The following is an 18,792-nucleotide window of genomic DNA, read 5'->3' on the forward strand; positions in this document are numbered from 1 at the left end:
AGCAGAATATCAGTAGCATCTCTGAGGAGAAGGCAGCCACACCCAGCAGTAGGCCAGGAAACACAGGCTCTCCCATGCGCGAAGGTCACTGCCTGCTTCCCTTACATGCAGGACAGAACCATCAGTACGCAGGCCTATCCCAAACATTCACCACACCACACTTACTTTTTCCTACTATGAACAGAAGGAGTTCTCCCCAGTTCCTGACCTTAACTGGCCTAATGCTCTAGAGCTGCATTGCACTTCCCATTGTTTCCTCTAACAGTGGCCATACCACTGAAGGACACGAGACAGACATCAGGATGCACTATGACTTCAGAGATGATTATTCCTCAGATGTGATCTTATGTTACCAACTGTATTTCTGCTAATAACTGTACACAGACTGACTCAGACGAAACAAATTCAGCTAAGAAAAAGCAAATAAATTCACTCGTTCAAGTGCACTATTTCACAAAGCCTTGCAAATACTTACAGAAGAGTACGAGAAATAATTCTTACATAAAATTAAAAAAACATTGTTGACTTCCGTCCTGATCACTGACCTAAAGCCTTCACCTTCCCTCATTCCTTGCCCATGGCCCCAGGGCTGCAGCCCGGACCCCTTCAGTAGCTGCCCACCAACAACCCTCCCCTTGGTCTTGCTTCAGACAAAGCCAGTGACCAGCCTCCTTCTTTGGGACCAGAGTGCCCTGGTTCCTGGATTTCATCACACTTATGTCACAATATTTGACTCAGACACCTTCCTAATATAAACACAAAGTAAATAGAAGTTATTTCACAAAATGTAAACTGATTAGTTTAAGCAACACTTCAAGACTTAAACGCTAAACACTGGATTCAAGAACATAACATCCAGTACCTACTATAAAAAGAGACTGAGATAATTAGGATGGTCCTCAAAGAACAGCAGTAAGCTTGAGACAAAAACAATGCTGAAAGTATAACAGAAGCACCATAAGGAAGACAAAAATGCATCGAGGGAACTAAGCAAGTAAATGAGAGAGTATAAGTAAGCATATAATACAAAATACAGTGACACAAGATTGGAATATTCTGAGGGCAACCGAGGTCAGTCAACAATGACATCATACATGACAGTTTGGCAGTCTTTTTGGGGGCTGTTCCAAATGATTGTCATCACTGTTTCAGCCATCAATTAATCTTTTCTTCTTTCGTTTGGCACATCACTGAAGAAGGCAAGAATAAGCCAAATCACTAACAGTTATTTTTGGTGGGCTGATAAGCTATATCTGAACGACAGCCAAATATTAATACTATACTTATTTAAGCAAACAGAAAGGAACATCTTTAATAAAATGTAGTCCCCCAGTATCACAGCTGTATGATCAAAAATGGCTAACGTATGCATACAGTCTATTAAAATGCACATAATTTGTCTCAAAATGAAAACATATCTAACAAGTAATTCCATTCATCTGGCCCTTTTTCACCCAGCCTTAAGATATACAAATGCATGCCTTTTCACCAGAACACAGCAGCTGGGAATGAAAAGGAAAGCATTCAAATGATCATTTTCACATCATATTCCATCGTCTTTTCACCAGCTTCTCCCCAGTCTTTCTTTGAGTCCCATTCTATTACAAGAGAGCTGCTTTTTAGATCAATTCATATTTCCATAATCCACACACTGCTGTTTCTCCCTCTCCTCCCCAGGGTGGACTAACCCCTGCATCCAGAACTATGGCTTACAACTGTCATTAAGACCTGTAACAATAACAAGATAACAAAAGAGCTGGTAGAGATGCAGCTAGCCAGTACCATATGCTGATCAGCATCTTGAACTCAAAAGCTCTATGAAACAAAACTGCTACAATCCTGACAACAAGTATACTTGACGTTGCCACCTGTTCTCAGAATTTCAAGAAAGTTCAAGTTTTCTGTGTTGGGCTGCTATGTTTTAAAAATAAAAGTCTCACAGTAAAGACACATTCTGTCTGTTGGGATGATTTTATTTTATTTTTTAATCAAGTCACTGAGAAAGTATCTTGGAATATTTACAGTTCAAGAGATGCTGAAGTATCAGCAATTCTGGGTGTTCCCAGCATGTCTAGATGAGTGGTCATTCCAAAGAATATTTATCAGAACAAGATAGACATCTTTCATTCAAACATTTTAGCTGTTCACTTGTATTTCTAAATACACCTCAGACTAGCAGCAGAAAAACATTCTATCTGCTGATTCACATATATGGAGATCATTGCTGCCATACAGACACAACACCCTGGAGAAGAATATTTTTCAAACAAGAAAAACGAACTTAAGGATATCAGAGGAAGTTCTTTTAACTTGACAGAGCTCACTTGTAACATGCAAAGTTGCCATCAGTTGGGTTAATCATTTCCCCGATGTTTACAGGATTCAAGTCCATAGATATTTTAAAATAAGCAAGAACTTGTAATGTTTAGACAACAAAGTACTTGCGAAAACTAATAACCTATGTAATTGATTCCTCCTTTCTCATACCAGTGTACCCAAATACTAACTGCTTATTAATAAGCAAACAACAAAGATCCCCAAACTATTTCCATGATTTACTAATAAATTAAAAAAAAAGCACCAAACTAATTAACATAAAAATTTGAAACATATTTAGTGCCTCAGCAGAACAACAGAACAAAGCCATCAAATTCAAGGAGACTGTGATATGCGTCCCCTAACAGCATGCCTGCAGCCTTGACAAGAATGTCAGCTGCCTCACAGCTCCTGGGCTGGTGCTGCTCTCTCAGGACAGCACACAGGAACACAGAATCATTACAGTTGAATTCCATGAGTTATTCTGGCCCAGACAACAGGACTTGCTGAGATTTAGTTTTTTAGTAAAACTTACGCTCTACTTTAAACCCTTGAAAGAATAATAAAATATTTTCCACGATGACCTCACTCATAGAATTTCTACCATGCTTCATGCAATGGAATTTTCAGTCCTGCAATAATCTGAACACTTGGGCTCTGACCAGATATTCATATAAACTTGCCTTAACTTTCAGTAGTTCACACACACACGCAAAGTAAAGTGTGAGATTTCCTTGGTTGAAGGTTGAAGACTAAAATATAACTTTACAAGAGTTAGCCCTTAAACAACTAGCATTTACAGACACATCTATAAGTAAAGATATTTATACACTAATTTGCATGGATGATCTGATTTACACCGGATAGATTTACATGTATGTAATTCCAAATAAAAGGGTTCACCATAGGTTAAGGAATAAGGCTTTTTACTCACTTTTCAGCAATGAGTTGTACATAATCAGCAATAACAAAAATAAAAACTAGAAATTACGATATAAGATGAAAGAAAAATGTGAGGACAATTACAGCAACTTTGTAGAAAACAGTACAGACACCTCAGATGAGATGCAATATTCCTAACCCAGATGGATTACTCATCTGCAGGTTATGGGAAAGGCCTGACAAAAAAAAGCAGTTTCGGTTTTCTTGCCTGAGAAGCAAAGAGTGGGAGCAGATAGGATAAAGTCTATGCAGCAATCTAATGCAGAGACTCAATTCTTTATTAATCAATCATCCCTATACTTAGATAGTATTATGGAAGTGGGTTCTGGTTTCCTGCTCTATTAGCTATTAGCATTGCCTTCTTAGGTGTGACTTTTTTCCACCAGCAGAGAAGTCGCAGACTGAAGAAACTACTGTGCTACTATGAAGATTGAATGAGAAAAAATAAACTACTCAGTGAAACAGTTTTTCTATAAACCATCTACACATTCTGGCACTTACTGCAGATGGACATCATTTTGAGAGAATAACCAGCAAGGGGAAAAGTGAAAAGCTACTGAATTCTTACACAGCTAAAACAGTTATAAGAACTACTGCTGTTAAGAAACATTAAACTTCAAATGCCTCACAGGTTAAGACAAGATAAAAAGAAAAGGATGAAGCCTAATGTAACAGGCAGAAAACTTTGGCATACAGATTAAGGAAAATCTTTGTCCATCTTTCAAAAAAAAAAAAACACAACAATTTTTCTTTTTTGAATTACACACAGAAGCTTTAACTATCTCCCACATGACAATAGTGAACTGAATTCCTCATTGTAACAGCCTGTCAGCATGCTGTTCCCGGTACTACTGAACGCATCGTGCACATGTTTAAACTGCCCTTGGCTGCCTTATGGTTAAGGATTGGTCCCCCATGCTGGGGTCTACCTTCACAGCTGCACACACCATTTACTTACCAGAAACATACCCTGCAACTGAAAGAGCTCCTAGCACCTCCCCAGCACTTTTGGCACTCTTGACCTTTTTTCGTGCCAGTGCTATGCTTTCCCCAGAAACATTTTAACCCAAAGAAGTTTCCAGGAGCTTGAATGTTTTTATTTCCAGAAGAGCTACAAACGGAGGCATACTGGCAGTGTCTAGGCACATCAGACATCAGTAAGGCACTGGCTACCACTTCTACTGCCAGGTGAATGCAGCAGCATTTCTAGATCTCAGTTGTGTTGGATGACATTTTCTGTGCAATAACACATTTGATTTTTAAATAGTTGTGAACTGTCTCATTCAGGAAGCAAAGGGTTTTTTTCTGTTTTGCTTTTCTTTTAATTTGGTCCGTTTCCCTAAAGCACGTTAAGAAATACCTCATTTCTAAGAATCCATTTTTTTCTTCCAGAAATTGTAGTGTTATAATTTTCTCTGCATAGGCCTCTTTATGAAAGCGAGCCTGCAAAGTTGAAATCAAACACTGGTCTAACCTGTCTGAATAAACACAAGAATTACAAGACTAAAACAAATTCATCTTACCATGAAAATGTCACTCCAAGAGGAGTTTTGGAAATGCAAGATGCCTGTAGGCATACACATGGGAAGTATATTTTAAGTACAAAATATTCCATTAAGAAGCTACAATCCAACCTCTCAAGCTCACATTGGGTGAGGACTAAGTGTTCAAACTGAAGACCTGTACGCACTCAAATCAAGAGTCCTCCATTTTCCCCACAACAATAAGATGATTCAGTATTTCTTCAATGTTGTCCAACTTGTGTCTAACGCCAGCGCAATAGTAACCTGCAACTCCATCATTCATTGAGCTTCTGGTGTGTGATAGTATATCAAGATCCACCGTTCACCAGCCTCAAGAATAAAGCAGACATAGGAACAAGTAAGCACTGGGAAGTTCTGAGAGGCATACTGAGAGGAAGAATGTGGGAAAGAGGAGGAACAAATCAAAGTGGCATAGACAAGTTTTCTTTGCATTATGAAAGCAACAAAAAGGTGACATGATAAACTGTAGAAAAACACAGGAAGAGAGGAAAATATTTTGCCCACTGTTATCACATCACTGTGCAAACAGACAGCCCTTGGATTTAGGAAAGACGATTCTTTGGGATACATCCAAAAACTAACTCGTGCGTCTTACATTTAAAATAGAAATGACAGAAAAATAGAGTTGAGAACATTCTTTTTTTCTTTTAAATATCCTGCCATCAAACTTCCATTCATATTATCCTTGATAGTTTTACTGACAGCTCATTATAGAAAATGATATCTGTAGATGCACAGATCTGCAGTACAAACCTACAGAGTTCAATATGCACATGCACACATGCGCACAGAAGAGCCTGCTGACTGCACTCCATCTTTCAGCCCGGGGGTTTGCTACATAAGCTGCAATGTATTCTGCTCAAACCCAGTGTTTCCAGCAGGAAGATTTCCTTTGTAAGAAAGAGGACAAAAACCACACTGTTTTCCAGGAAGAGAAGCAATCTACCTGAAATACTGGATTCCCGATACCACTCAGCATGCAAGCACAGGCTTTTCTGAACTCAAAGGCAGATCACTGCCCGGGGACTCTTTTTTTTTTCTCTCCAGATTAGGTATGTCTCTATTGCATCTCCATATGATTCCCTTCCAGTTTTTAGGGGGCTTCATCTTCTAATCATATTTCTACACCAGCTGTTCTTTGAATAACCTTCTACTCACTGAATAAGCTCCATTTTTCTTCATACATAATTTCTTTTTTTTTTTTTTAAATCAAGTCTATCTTAAGCAACACAAAAAGAACAAAAACCAGAAAAGAATTTAAATCAGAATGAAGACAATCCTCCTGCAGCTCGGAAAATTATCAAAACTCACTGAATGTCAAGCTAAGAACATACAAGAACACACCTTTCCTCATATACCATTTATCACTATCTTACAAGCTACACCTTTCTGACTGATGCTATTCCCTAACCAGACATTCTACCTTCTACACTTGTATATTTATTCCTTTCATCATGAATCAACTTATGGCTGGCTATATAGAATCTTGTACTATTGATTCAAAAAAAAAAAAAACAAATTAAATGAAGATCTAGTGTAAAAAATTACTTCCAGATCATCTGTTGTAGGGACACTAGCAATGAAGAATATGTTGGATTTGGTACCAGTCTAAAAGAAAGGCAAATACAGACAAATTTATTCTAATTCTTTTCATATGCTTTTCTTTAGAAAAAGAGAAATATTTCCATTGAAAAAAACTCATTTCCAAGTTTTTGAAATAATAAACAACTTAGAATCATATAATCATAACAGAAATTTAGGCCACAGAACACAAACTTAAGAGTTTTTTTTTTTTAATACAAATATTTTGGGCAAAATAATCCTAGTTAACAGCATTGTTGTTACTAGAACAGTGAAAAAACACATCAGCCCTGCGTGTATACACTTTCCTATAAAGATTAATTCATAGCCAGAAGCTGGGGCACTCGTGCTATCCAGTTCAGTAAGCGTAGAGCATTGACTTTTATAAGGGGCTGGCAATTTTTTTTTTAAACTAAGTAATTATGGCATCTCTACAATAATATTAAATATACACCATTCTGCATTGCAAAGGATTAAAGGGAGAAAAGGTTCTGACATTAAAATGACAAAGCAAATCTTACGGAGGACTTCAGCTTTTTTGCTTGCTTGATTTGATAAGGTTCTTTTGGCACAAGTTCATAACAATATTTGGCTTCTTGATATTAAGAAATTTTGGCCGATATATTTTCTCCATTTTTAATATTAGAACAAGTTAAACAAGACCACACTCTCAACAGAAACAGCTTATAAAGTGAGCTATCTAAAAACCAGGGTGATAGAAGTAGTACGGTATACAGAGCTGGGAAACTGCTATTGAGTATTCCTGTCACAAAGGCATCCTAATCACCGAGCCACCAGTTGGGTGAAGACTTCCTTACTGCTATCATTAGCATCTGCCTTCCTGTAGCTGAATAGAAGAGCATTTTTATCATTATTCTAACATTAAAAAAAGAGTTCAATCTGATGTTTCCAACCTGGTCTCCAAAGTCCTCCGGGAACTTCCACAGTACCACTGGATCTGTAAATAATTGACAGACAGCATTAATCAGAGGCAAAGGAACAGAGTATTACAGTCAGAGTACATTAATATTAAAGAGAGGGTCAGCTTAGCTTCAAGCTCTGAGGCAAGTACAAAAACGTAGGTGAAAACTACGGAAGATGCTGGATTATTAAAGAGGCATTTCATATTTATGAAACTATGTTTATTGTTTCACACGGGTGAGCAGATTGCATAATGTACCAACCTGCTTCTGTATTTAACTCTTCTTTTTAACCTGACCACTTCAGTTTTTAAGCCTATACTTAATTTTCACATTTTAATTTAATTAAGACATGAAATTATAAAAAATCTCATCCAAGCTACTGTGAAGAGGAAAACAAGCATCTCCACGATGTACAGAAAAGGGATCTTTGCGATTCTAAAGACAGTGCCAGCACACCCAAGACTCAAGGAATAGGTTGGAGAGAGGACACATTTGAATATTTTTCCACTCTGAGCCATTTAAAAAACAGCATTTAGACTATACCTTAAAGCTTCCGTTCATCTATTATGGTTGTTACATATTTACCGTTAATTGCCAAAACTATCATGTGCTGTTTAGGCTATGCATTGACAATAATATTAATTACAGGTTAACGCACCTAACGCAGCAATCTGAACCACAACTTCTCAACCACTGAATCGTACACTTGATCCTCCAGACTGTTCATCTCCTACAATACCATATCTTCCTTGTGCCCTCCCACTACAGCGCATCACAAACGCACACAAAGCATCCATTAACAGAACTAGCTGCTCCCATGCTCAAGTGAAATTCCCTGCTTCCCAACCGTGTGGCACAAACCACAACACTACCTGGAAAGTGGGTGATTTCTGCAGCTCCCACCAGTGCACATGCACAAGCCAGGTGAGAACTCCAGACCCTCTCTGTGCTGTGGGCAGCAGCCCCAGGTTCCCAGGGGCAAGAAACCAGGGCAAGCCCTGAGCAAGAACTAGGGGAGACTGCCTGGTAGCCTTAGGCTACAGCAGGGGGGGGCTGGGATTCCTGTCTTTGGAAGAGCTGAGGTCTGTGAGACACCCAGATTTCCATTTCTCACATCAGTCTCTACAGCCTAGCACTGCCTGAACAATCAGAAGCCTTCCGAGTGCTGCACTTCACATCAAATCTGGAGACTTCTCCACTCCTGGCAAAGTACAGAGGTTTCTACTCACCTTCACCTACACACATAGGGTTGCTGCTGCAAATTGAGGCTTTAAAGGACAAATATCCTTCATGATATTTTCACATCCCACTGCCCTGCACACAGCTGCAGGGCCCACACTTGCCAGCTGCAGAAGACAGCAGGCCACAAGCATCCCCTCCTTGCTCCAGGTCAGGTGCCAAATTAACAGCGTAAAATGCACCTGAAGATGACACAAAGCTCACCTCAATCAACTCAACCTTACTTGGACTGAATTTACATTTAATTTAGATTTTGGGCAAAAACCTGTTTCTGCAATAAGCAGTCAAATAGCCACATTTTTAATCCTAAGAACAACAGCAAAGTTCTATAGCCATTCTTTATGAAAATCCATATATATTTTGGACAATTAGCTTTCTTACATCTACAAGGGGGGAACAAAAACTTTTGGAGGAAGAGAAAATGAGCAAACTGAAGAGCCCTCTGTCTAAAAGTATACTAAAAGAACTAATAAATACAGTTCTCACTTAAAACAGAAAAGCTTTTCCCCTTACTCTTTTTGTATGTAAGTCACATTTTGTATGTGTATTTTGTATTACATATGTAAGTTACATAATAACCAGGTGAGGGCCTCAGTATTAGTGAGCTCATTTTTGTTCTGATTTAGCATCATGAAAAAGAAAGTTACTAGACGTAGATCTCCTTGCTCCAAACCTCATGCCATCACCTTTCTTCTGCAACAGATCAGGCCAGGAAGCCCCCCAAGCTCATGTCAACCATTGAAACCTTTTCAGGCCTGCACCAAATAAACCAGTATCCCCCAAACCTCCGTTTGGGACCAGAACCAAGGAGGAAAAGTAGAGAGAGGTAGAGCATTATGTGGGACAGAAAGCTACAGCCACAGCAATCCAGACTGATCTGTGGTTAGTCCTGTTGCTTTTTACCCATTTCTTCTGCCCAGATCTTCTCTACCACCTATAGCAGTTTCTATAGAGATACACAGCTACTCTCAGCCAATAGGTGTGCTGAGCAGCTCACAGGGAGAAAGGCTGCCAAAACGTTGCCAGCTGAAAGCTGTGTTTCTAAGAAATGGAGCAGATTGTTTTGGCAGGTGTTAACAACATTTCCATAATAAACAGTTATTGAATATTTTAGCAACATCGTAATGAAACCAAAGTCGAGTTGTGGGGGATTTTTGATGCTTTCAGTTTGCAAAACAGTTATTGTATAAACTTCAAGAGAAATTTGGCCATTTCTTTCCCTGCTCGTTGGAAGTTAACATCAATCTTCAGAAAAGGAAGTAATCACAACACTAAAACCTCTCTGCTTAATTTTAGAACGTCACAAAGCAGAGAGGAACAAAGAGTAACCTCAGAAATCTGCAAAGCTTGGATCTAACTATTTTTAGTCAGAAAATGAATCATGTCTCCATATCACAACGACATGCCTGTGGAGTAAGCAGCATCTCACCGGAGCACGCTGTGCACACTGGCAGCAAGGCCAGAACCTCCGCTTACCTCTTTGGGAGCCCTAATTGCTAACAGACACGAAACCCGTGGCTACAGCTCACTGTCCTCTCCTTTTGCAATCTTCATTTCACACGAGGGCTCCTCAACGCTACTTGAAGTAGTAAAAACAAGAACCTGAAAGTATATTCCACTTCACTGAACTGAAGTACAGTGCTCATTTTCATTGTGTTTTTCTTTTGCTTTAAGGCAAAAAGGCATTATGCCTCATGTCAGGACAATTAAAATTGGGTAAGCAAAAAATAATAATAATAATAAAGAGAACAACATTCTGCATACTTCCTGAAAGCACAAAAGAGGTGACATTCAAGAAAACAGTCCTACCTAAACTCAAGAAACTCATTCAGTGCTGCATATCCAGCAAAAGCTACACTCCAAGATTTGCCACCTGCCCCAAGCAGAGCTTTGCGGCTGTTATTACTGGCTTTCAGCTGATGATTTTATTGAGTACACACAATACTTCTTTTTAGAACATCTGGTGGGACCGGTGCCTCAAAACTCAAGTGACTGCATTCTATCTGTTCCTTGATCCTCAGTAGCACCTCTATCATAAAATCCTGAGGCTTTTTAATTTCCCAAGTCAGAGACTGGGCTTGTTTTAGAAGCTGGTGTTAGTTTCTGCTTCCGGAATGAGACTCGGGCAGCATCTGACATCTGTGTCAACTTTGCACAAGCACCACAGAGGAATAAACAAAAGGGTATCGATTTAGAAATAAAAATAGAAAGCATAACCCAATTCTCCAACTTTATGCAGATTTACAAAGACTGAATTCTCGTTTCCCTGAGGATTACTGTCCAGATACCTCATCTGATCTGGCAACGCTGGTCACAATTTTATGTTCATTTTATGGGTGAGAGGAAGAGAATCACTCAGAAATAGCTGTTGCTGCAGCCAGCTGAGGAACAACCTGATTTCTCCTTGTTCCCCACTTCTGTCAGACTTCTTTGGAGAAGCACTTGGCACCATTTTTGTGCAAGTGCGCTGGTAAGAAGAAATGGTTGGCTGCACACAGGATGTATGCGTGCTGCATGTGTGAGCATAAAGTAGTAAGTATACAAGGAGTTATTCTTAGACCTGCTGCGCCCAGACTGACTATTCTTACACCAGACCACGCTCAGCACAAGCTAGGAAAACCTGAGCATCCTTTGTTTGCATCAGCCGCTCCCTGGTGGGGCCTCGTAAGAGCATCGCTTGGTGCATTGAGTGGCCATGTAGTGCATGGTATGGTAACAGGGGCCATACAGCTGCACATTGCATTCACTCATTCCATGCCACTACATAAATCGTGAGCATCTATTGGAACCTTTATGTATATGCTGAGAGGAGAGCTCCAGCCCTCAGCCCTCCTCCAAGGTGGAACGCCACTGCAGGAAGGCTGCAGAAAGTGACACAACACAGCCTCTAATTTCTGAACTGAAGTTTTAATTAAAAGGTCACGAATTGTAATTAACATTTTGCTATCATAACATCTCTAGTTCAGCAATGCTTGATTAACGTTGCATATAATCTCATCTAAGTTTGGGAGAAGAATAAGAAGAAATGCTGGCAAGTTTTTTTGGCTCCTGAAAAAGCATTTAATTTCAAAAACCTTGACTCACGTGTGTGCCTTACCTCCAGGTTTAGTTTAAAAATGTGAGAAAAGGATCCATTTAGAATAGGTAACTTAATGTCCTTAAGAAGATGACTAAAAACCCTCTGAGCTACAATATCCATAGCAAGCTTCAGGAAAAACTGTCCTCATACAATAAGGAGACTACTACAGTAGGTCACAGTGAATTCCCTTTAAGCATCAAATGAGGATTCAGTCAGTCCAAGTACATACACTGAATAATAACCACAGAACAACTTCCCCCCACAAATGCCTACGCAAATAAATAGTTTTAGTGAGTAAATTTCGGTTATGCACATATAAATAAATCAGAAGTCGATTAATTCCATCTTAGAAGCTTAATAGAAAGCATTTTAACCAAGAAATATAACAATAGAATAGATAATGAGTATCATATCTACTGTGAGTCCAGTACATACAGTGAATTTGGTGAGCGAATCACACCTTGTATCTCCTTACTATCCACTGCTTTCACCAGACAAGTCTCCCCTCTCCACCCTGCCAAGGCAGAGCTGGTAAGCACGGTTGGTGCTCAGGTATCTCCAGGTGGGCCCCAAATGCCAGAATTCAAAGAGCATTTGGACACCACTCTGAGGCATGGAGTACCACACACTGCTTGGAGCCAGGAGTTGGACTCAATGAACCCCGTGGGCCTGCTCCACTTGGATATATGGTCAGTAGATGTCTAAAGTCATGCAGTCCTGCATTTAAAAATTCAGCATTAGAAAGGATGTTCTGTATTTATTTTATACCTCTCTGCTTTCCCAGGCAATCTATTCCAAAGCTTCCTCTTGAGTATTCAAAAATTCTCAGTAGAATCTAACCGGAATCTTTCTAGATGCAATTTAAGGCCATTATTCCTCACGAAGAACGCTATGCTCTTTCTCCTTCCAGAGATCTTTCACGCTCTCTCTCTTCCATAGTCTTCTTTTCCCATTACTAAGCAACCATAGATTCCTTTATGCTTTCTTCATAAAACACTTGTTCCCCTGACAAGCTACCACTCTCGCCCTTGTATGTACTGCTTCCAAATGCCCCCACATCTCATAACTTTCCAGAATCTTCTCAACCAAGGTTTGGATCAGAAATGAACAGAACAGCAGAATTACTTCACAGCTACTCTAGGATACACTTCCTTTCTTCTCCTGTTTCATCTGAAGAAACTGCAGCAATGCGTTTTGTTTTTAAGCATGATAGCACTCTTTTGTGGTCAGCTATAATTTGTTACATTTCCTTACTGAGAACTGTTGCACCATGATTTGTTCTGCTCCTCGTACTCATTATTTCTGTTGAAGTACAGTACATTATACTTGTCCCAACAGAACAGCATTACATCCTAAATGCAGTCCAATTTCTCTGTCATTTTGAATTATCAGTACACTCTCCAACATCCCTGTAATCTCCAGTAAGCCTTGATGTTACAGGAGGAAATGCAATACGGGTTAAATCACCGGTCTGTTTCTCTGCAATAGTTCTCCTGAAGTGCAGGAAGACTTTCCTGAATCCTGGCAAGCAGAGGAACAGAACATGCTCAGCAGTAACGAAGGGAAAAGCAAGATCACCAAGCACTCAGCACAGTCCTAGTTACAGTACCTCATGCTCAGCCCCGAAAACAAATATGTTTTAGATAGGCCGTGTATGACACAGAGCTCCCAACTTTCAAAAAGGAATTCAGCCCAAATTACCAAAACAGTTTGGTACGCTGCACCTTCACTGTGTCCTTACAAAGCCAATAAGTCACAGAAATGGGTAAGTTACAAACAATGCAGTGCAGGTGCAGCAAGGTCCTCCGTATTACAGCACTGCTAGACCAGAGCAGATGCTTGCAGCTGAGCCTGAGGGATCCTGCATGATTACACAGAAATCCATGAGAAGACGCATGTAGCCATCTAAACTATCCATATCAGTAAGTATGCAAAGGCCATCACAGACAGAAGGAAAAAAATGGTTTTGTTCCCCAACCTCGTAATGCATAGCAGTGCAGAAGGCTTTCTGTTTTGGTCACATTAAGTCCTGTGTCTTTCCCAAGAGATCTAAGTTTAAATCAAAATACAAATATAGTGAGTTCTCAAATTTAGCAGTCATGAATCAGTGTGTTGTGCCCATGATAAACACAAGCCTCTAAGGACAGCTCACCACAGTCCTGCTCCTCTCCGAAGCCTGTAAGGGTGGCATGGAGAGGAGATTGGGCTGGGCAGCATGCTTCTCAGCCTGGAACAGCAACCAAAAGAAAAGCAATGGTTCTGCAAACACTGAGGCATTTTTTTCCAATCCAAATCTTCCACTGTGTTCACATGAGCACTGCTGTAAATTCTCAGTCATGAAAATTAAATGTAATCCAGTTGTGATGATAACACCTTTGCCAGTTTCAAGAGAGATCTGAGTAAGCAGATGTGCAGCTTGAGTGAAGCAAGAAACAGCTAATCCTCCCCCGCTTTTTAGAAGGAAAAACATTTTTTTTAGATGATCCTTTTAACTAGGAAAGCCATTTTTAATATATTTTAATTTCTGCAACAAATCTTAGAAAATATCTAAGTAATGATTCTATGGCTGAGTAAATCAGAAACGTAGTGTATTCAGAACCACAATAAATAAAAAGAGGCAAAGCTTACCGAGTGGTAATTTTCCCCAAGATTTCAGCAGTTAATATAATGTAAAGAATGCTCTTCAACATCATTAAGATCATAGATTATAAGCACACTCCAAAAATACAACCGAGTAAGCTAATTAGCACACATTCTTTTTGGTAATGGAACATAAACAACAAACACATGCTGAGAAACATCATCTCAGGTAATTCTCTTGATAACTACCCAGAATAATTTGAGACAGAAAAACAGAGTTGAAGTGAAAATGAAACAGATTAATTAAGCAGTTCAATATTCTGCCTGAAGAGGCACAACCTTCATCCCTGTGGGTTTTGCAGAGCATGATAGGCAAAAATAGTCATGGGACAAAGGATGGGCTAGATGACTGCTCAGCATCCCTCCAGCTGTATTTTCTCTGATGCTGTAATGATAATCACTGGGGAAAAAAAGCCATCAGGTGAGAGGGGAAAGAAGAGATGGGGTCAAGAGATGCAGGGCTGGGAAAATACTCAGGGAGGAAAAGGCAGGCAGCAAAGTAAAGCTTATAGGAGACATCTCTTTCCAGTCTAAAAAAAAAATTCGAGTTGAGGCTCTCACATGAACACGGGAATGCAATTAACAAAGCTGAATATGATTTATCATGATCTCAGGGAACTGCTTTATAAACATACCTGAGCTATGAGCAGAACTGATTTTGTCCGAAAATGTCGTTGTCAGTAATAAAGAGTTTTCTGTAATGCCATGATTTTTCCAAGTTAAAAGGCTGCTACGTGCTTAGAACAGCTTGACAGCAAGTGGCAACAGTAATTCCAACAATGTTTTTGTATCAATACATTATCTCACAACTACAAGTTACTCAGAAACAAAATAACAGATGAACATGAGGTGCAATGCAAGTCTTCCCACAGATAAAATCTGATGGAGAAAAAGAGCATTCATGTGGAGAGATCTCCAGAAAAACTCTCATACAGCTTCCAGTCCACTCACCAAGAGCTCTGCAAGCACAGGGCTGAAGAGCAGCAGAAACGTGGGGTGCAGCTCAAGGATGGTATGGGGCAGCAGTGCTCAGCCCCCACTACCAGGGGCCAGCTGGAGCCAGCAGCTGCAGCCAGAGTGCAGGGAGACACTGCACACATGGTGAGGGAGCTGCAGCGTTTTCTGAGCCTCAGCCATCAAAAGAAAGAACAAGGACAACACGCATTGAGGAAACTTCATAGGGGAGTAGAACTAAGGAACACTCGCTAGCTTCCTCAGCACTTGAAACTTGACAGATTAAAGACAGCATGCAAATGAAGGTGCCACTAGAAAATACTTGAAAGTATGCTTCTATTCAAACCTCATAGTCCGGGTATTTTTTGCTTATCAAAGAAATATTCTGGCGGGGGGGGGAGGGGGAACTTGCATAGGAATGCTGTTTCTTCTCACTCTGTTTCACAGAAGACTTCTTACAGAAGCAACCATACCCATAGCACCTTCTCAAAAAACCGAAGAAAACCCACTTGTGAAGTTGTATCAAGTTTTACCCCTCCCCCCCTTCAGCCACTGATCTTTATCCCCAAACAATCATTGCGGTGCCCCCACAGCAACGCCCAGCACTGCAGCAGGCAGCTGTGAGCCAGGTGGCTACACGACACACCCAGGTCACACTTCCACACACCACACCTGCTGCCTTGTGCACCTACGTGTTCATACATGGAGATTTTTCCAGGTGTTTAAGCACCCAGGCAGCGTTCTCAGCAGCACATTCCACAGGGTGCCGAGTTCTGCCCTGCCACCTGAGGCCCAGCACCTCAGCTCTGCCCAGCCAGCAGCTCCTGCCTCGCCTCCCACTGACCACAGAGCCACCCAGGCAGCACAGGCACCTCACTCCAACTGGAGACAAAGAAAACTTGTTCAAAGCTGACTTCTGGCAGTTCCTTTTAACTTCTCTCATGGAAACTGAAGCGTTTTCTAAATGAAAATAGCATCAACTAACCGACACTAAGCACTGTCCGAGGGGAATATGGAAGAAGAAGCCAGCAGCCTCCTGCAGTTGCCTCCCAACAGTTGTGCCTGTAAGCCTTTGCCAGCATGGTTTGGTACCAGTGACTCTCAGACATGTAATTACCAAGTGGATAAGATGGAAATCCCTTTGTCCCAGTGGGGAGCTTTTCCTAAAGAAGCTGCTTTTAACTGTAGCCAAGCGTGGGTTAGGTAGGCTTGCAAGCAAGCTGAAAACTTTATCATGATTCACAATAGTTTCTCTAGCACTTACACTTGCAACATACCCCATACTACAAGTGCACCAAATTACTCAGCGATTTCACAAATGGTTCAGGATTTAACAGGGTCTTTTGTCAGACAATTATCTTACTAGATAGCTTCAGGACACCAGGGTCACATTTGTGGGAATTCAGAATCTTGTTTCTAATGGTATGGGAAAACAAAGAAACAATGCACACCCGCTCCACTCTGCAAAGCACCTGCCATGTCAGCTCCTTGGCATTTCCTCAGCACTTCCCATCAGCACTCAAAACACGAAATAAGAATCTTTATTCCCCTCCCCCCATCCCCAAATTTATGAGCAGATAGATGGCCAATATGTCTGGCCACCACTCCCACATCCTTCAAAGCTGCAGGTCAATCCCTTTTTGCTCGAGAATTTGTTACCCCTGAAGGACAGAGCAGAAAGTCATTTCAGCTACCAGGAATAGAAAGAAAGGGTCCTTCAGGCTGCAATGCTATTAGCCATGCTTCAGGATAAGACCTTAATCAGGGTGAGAGTTCACTGCGCAGACAGTGCACGGATCAAGTGAATGTGTCCAGCCTCGACCTGGCCTTTTTGCAAACTAAGCAGAGCATTCTTTTACCTGCTAAGTCCTTAGAATTGTGGGAACAACTGGATCCCATTTGGACCTACAGCATTATTTTTCATTTTCCCATTTTTCCCTTGTACTCTGAGTGAATTGCAGCTCATGACATTGAGGATCTAAGAACTTAATGACGTGGTAGCAGAAGAACAAGAAACCACGAACCATGTTTGCCTTAAGTCACTGCTAACATTCAAGGCACGTTTACAAAAGGTGTTTCTCTTCTTCTGCCATATAATCTGTAGTTCAAAGTTGGACAGTGAGAGAGGTGGTGCAGTGAGCTCATGCGATGAGCAATAACTGGAAACAGTAAGGTTCAGGGCATTCACGTTTGCAAACAAATCCAAGTTTTACATCCAGCTCAGATTTGAAACTAACTCTGCACCCCCTTGAAAACAGACACTTTACGCAGCATCTTGCCTACTTTAAAATGAAGGCAAAGAACTTGAAAATACTGTGGGCTACGTAGTATTTTCCGATATTACTGCTGCAAGCTTGATTTTGAGAAAGATCTAGCGAAGACCCTCTCCCTTCTCACCAAGCGACAGGCCTACTCAGTGAGCTAGGCAGCAGCAAAACCCAGCACACAGCCACACTGCTCAGCTGTGCCACTGCTGGCTGCCCAGGCACACACAGTTTGCCTCACATTAGACTTACTGTGTGCAACCTCCACAAACTGCATGCAGAGGAAAACAAGATGACTCCCAGTATATAAGTGAACCACATCTCCAGTAGCTTACGGATGCCTGGGTTACTGCTTCCTAACTCCCTTCAAGCAAAGAATTAAACCAAAATCTCAATTGTTCTTCTCCTCTCTCCCCCCCCCCCCCCCCTCAAAAAAAAAAACAAAACAAGAGGGCAACCTCTGCTTAAAGAAAAAATAAGTGCGGCTGGAAATTCCCTCACAACAGGAGAAGGTGTCATCAGCACCTCTGTTTGTTACTATTTGTGCTACTTCCTGCTTGAGCAGCACAGCAAGGTTCCTTCCATGTGCTCCTGGTGAGGAGCAGGCAGGGCAGAGCAGGGCAGCACCCACAGCTCAGGGCTGCCAGTGCCCCACTCCTCACACATCTGCGTTCATGACCCCAAACACGTCCGAGGATGGCAGCTTCCATTACTTCAGCTATCTCAGTTTTACAAGGCAGTCATGCTAGAAGTTTAATTCAAACAATCATAAACATTCTCATCTACACAAAGCTCTAGAAGTCCTAAGAATCGTGTCATTTAACTACAGCCTATATCTTGTATACAAGCAGCTCACAAAGTAGTCAAATAGATGTTTGTTAGACCCTTCCGGGGTCTTTATTTTCATCTTTATTGCCATTAATGCATTAGACCAGAAAATAATAAAAAAAAAAAAAGAGCACTGGTAAGTATCCACCTTTCTACTTTTTCCCTTCACCCAATCTTATACCAAGCCCATTTTAATACCATTGTGAGAAGAAAAAAAATAAACTCAGTCACCTGATGGAGTAATTCAAAACTTAACCAAACACAGCTAATGGGTGAGAATTGAATTGAAAACACCTTGCCTAAGAAAGCAATTTCTTCTCTTCACACTCCTCAGAAGCTGTGGGTGAGCGCTGTAATCGAACTATCAACAGCAAGGGGCCGTCTGTCCCACAGGCCCCATGCAAGCAAGAAGCAACAACAACAAAAACGCAAGGCCCGGCCCGAGTGCACTCAGCCCTGCTCCATGACAGGCAGCACGCCGC

At 40.9% G+C, this 18,792-nt stretch overlaps 1 protein-coding gene across 1 annotated transcript in view; it reads right to left on the reverse strand.

Annotated features, from left to right (window-relative positions):
• The window catches only part of DENND1B (DENN domain containing 1B), a gene marked incomplete at its 5' end in the record, with an annotated part of 92,133 nt that overhangs the window by 54,221 nt on the left and 19,120 nt on the right, over positions 1-18,792 (reverse strand). The window contains one exon of the mRNA XM_019618367.2: positions 7,298-7,341. Within this exon, the coding sequence (XP_019473912.1) occupies positions 7,298-7,341 (44 nt within the window). The remainder of the gene's footprint in view (positions 1-7,297; positions 7,342-18,792) is intronic.

The sequence above is a fragment of the Meleagris gallopavo genome, chromosome 10 (assembly GCF_000146605.3).
Source record: "Meleagris gallopavo isolate NT-WF06-2002-E0010 breed Aviagen turkey brand Nicholas breeding stock chromosome 10, Turkey_5.1, whole genome shotgun sequence".
Classification (NCBI taxonomy): domain Eukaryota; kingdom Metazoa; phylum Chordata; class Aves; order Galliformes; family Phasianidae; genus Meleagris; species Meleagris gallopavo.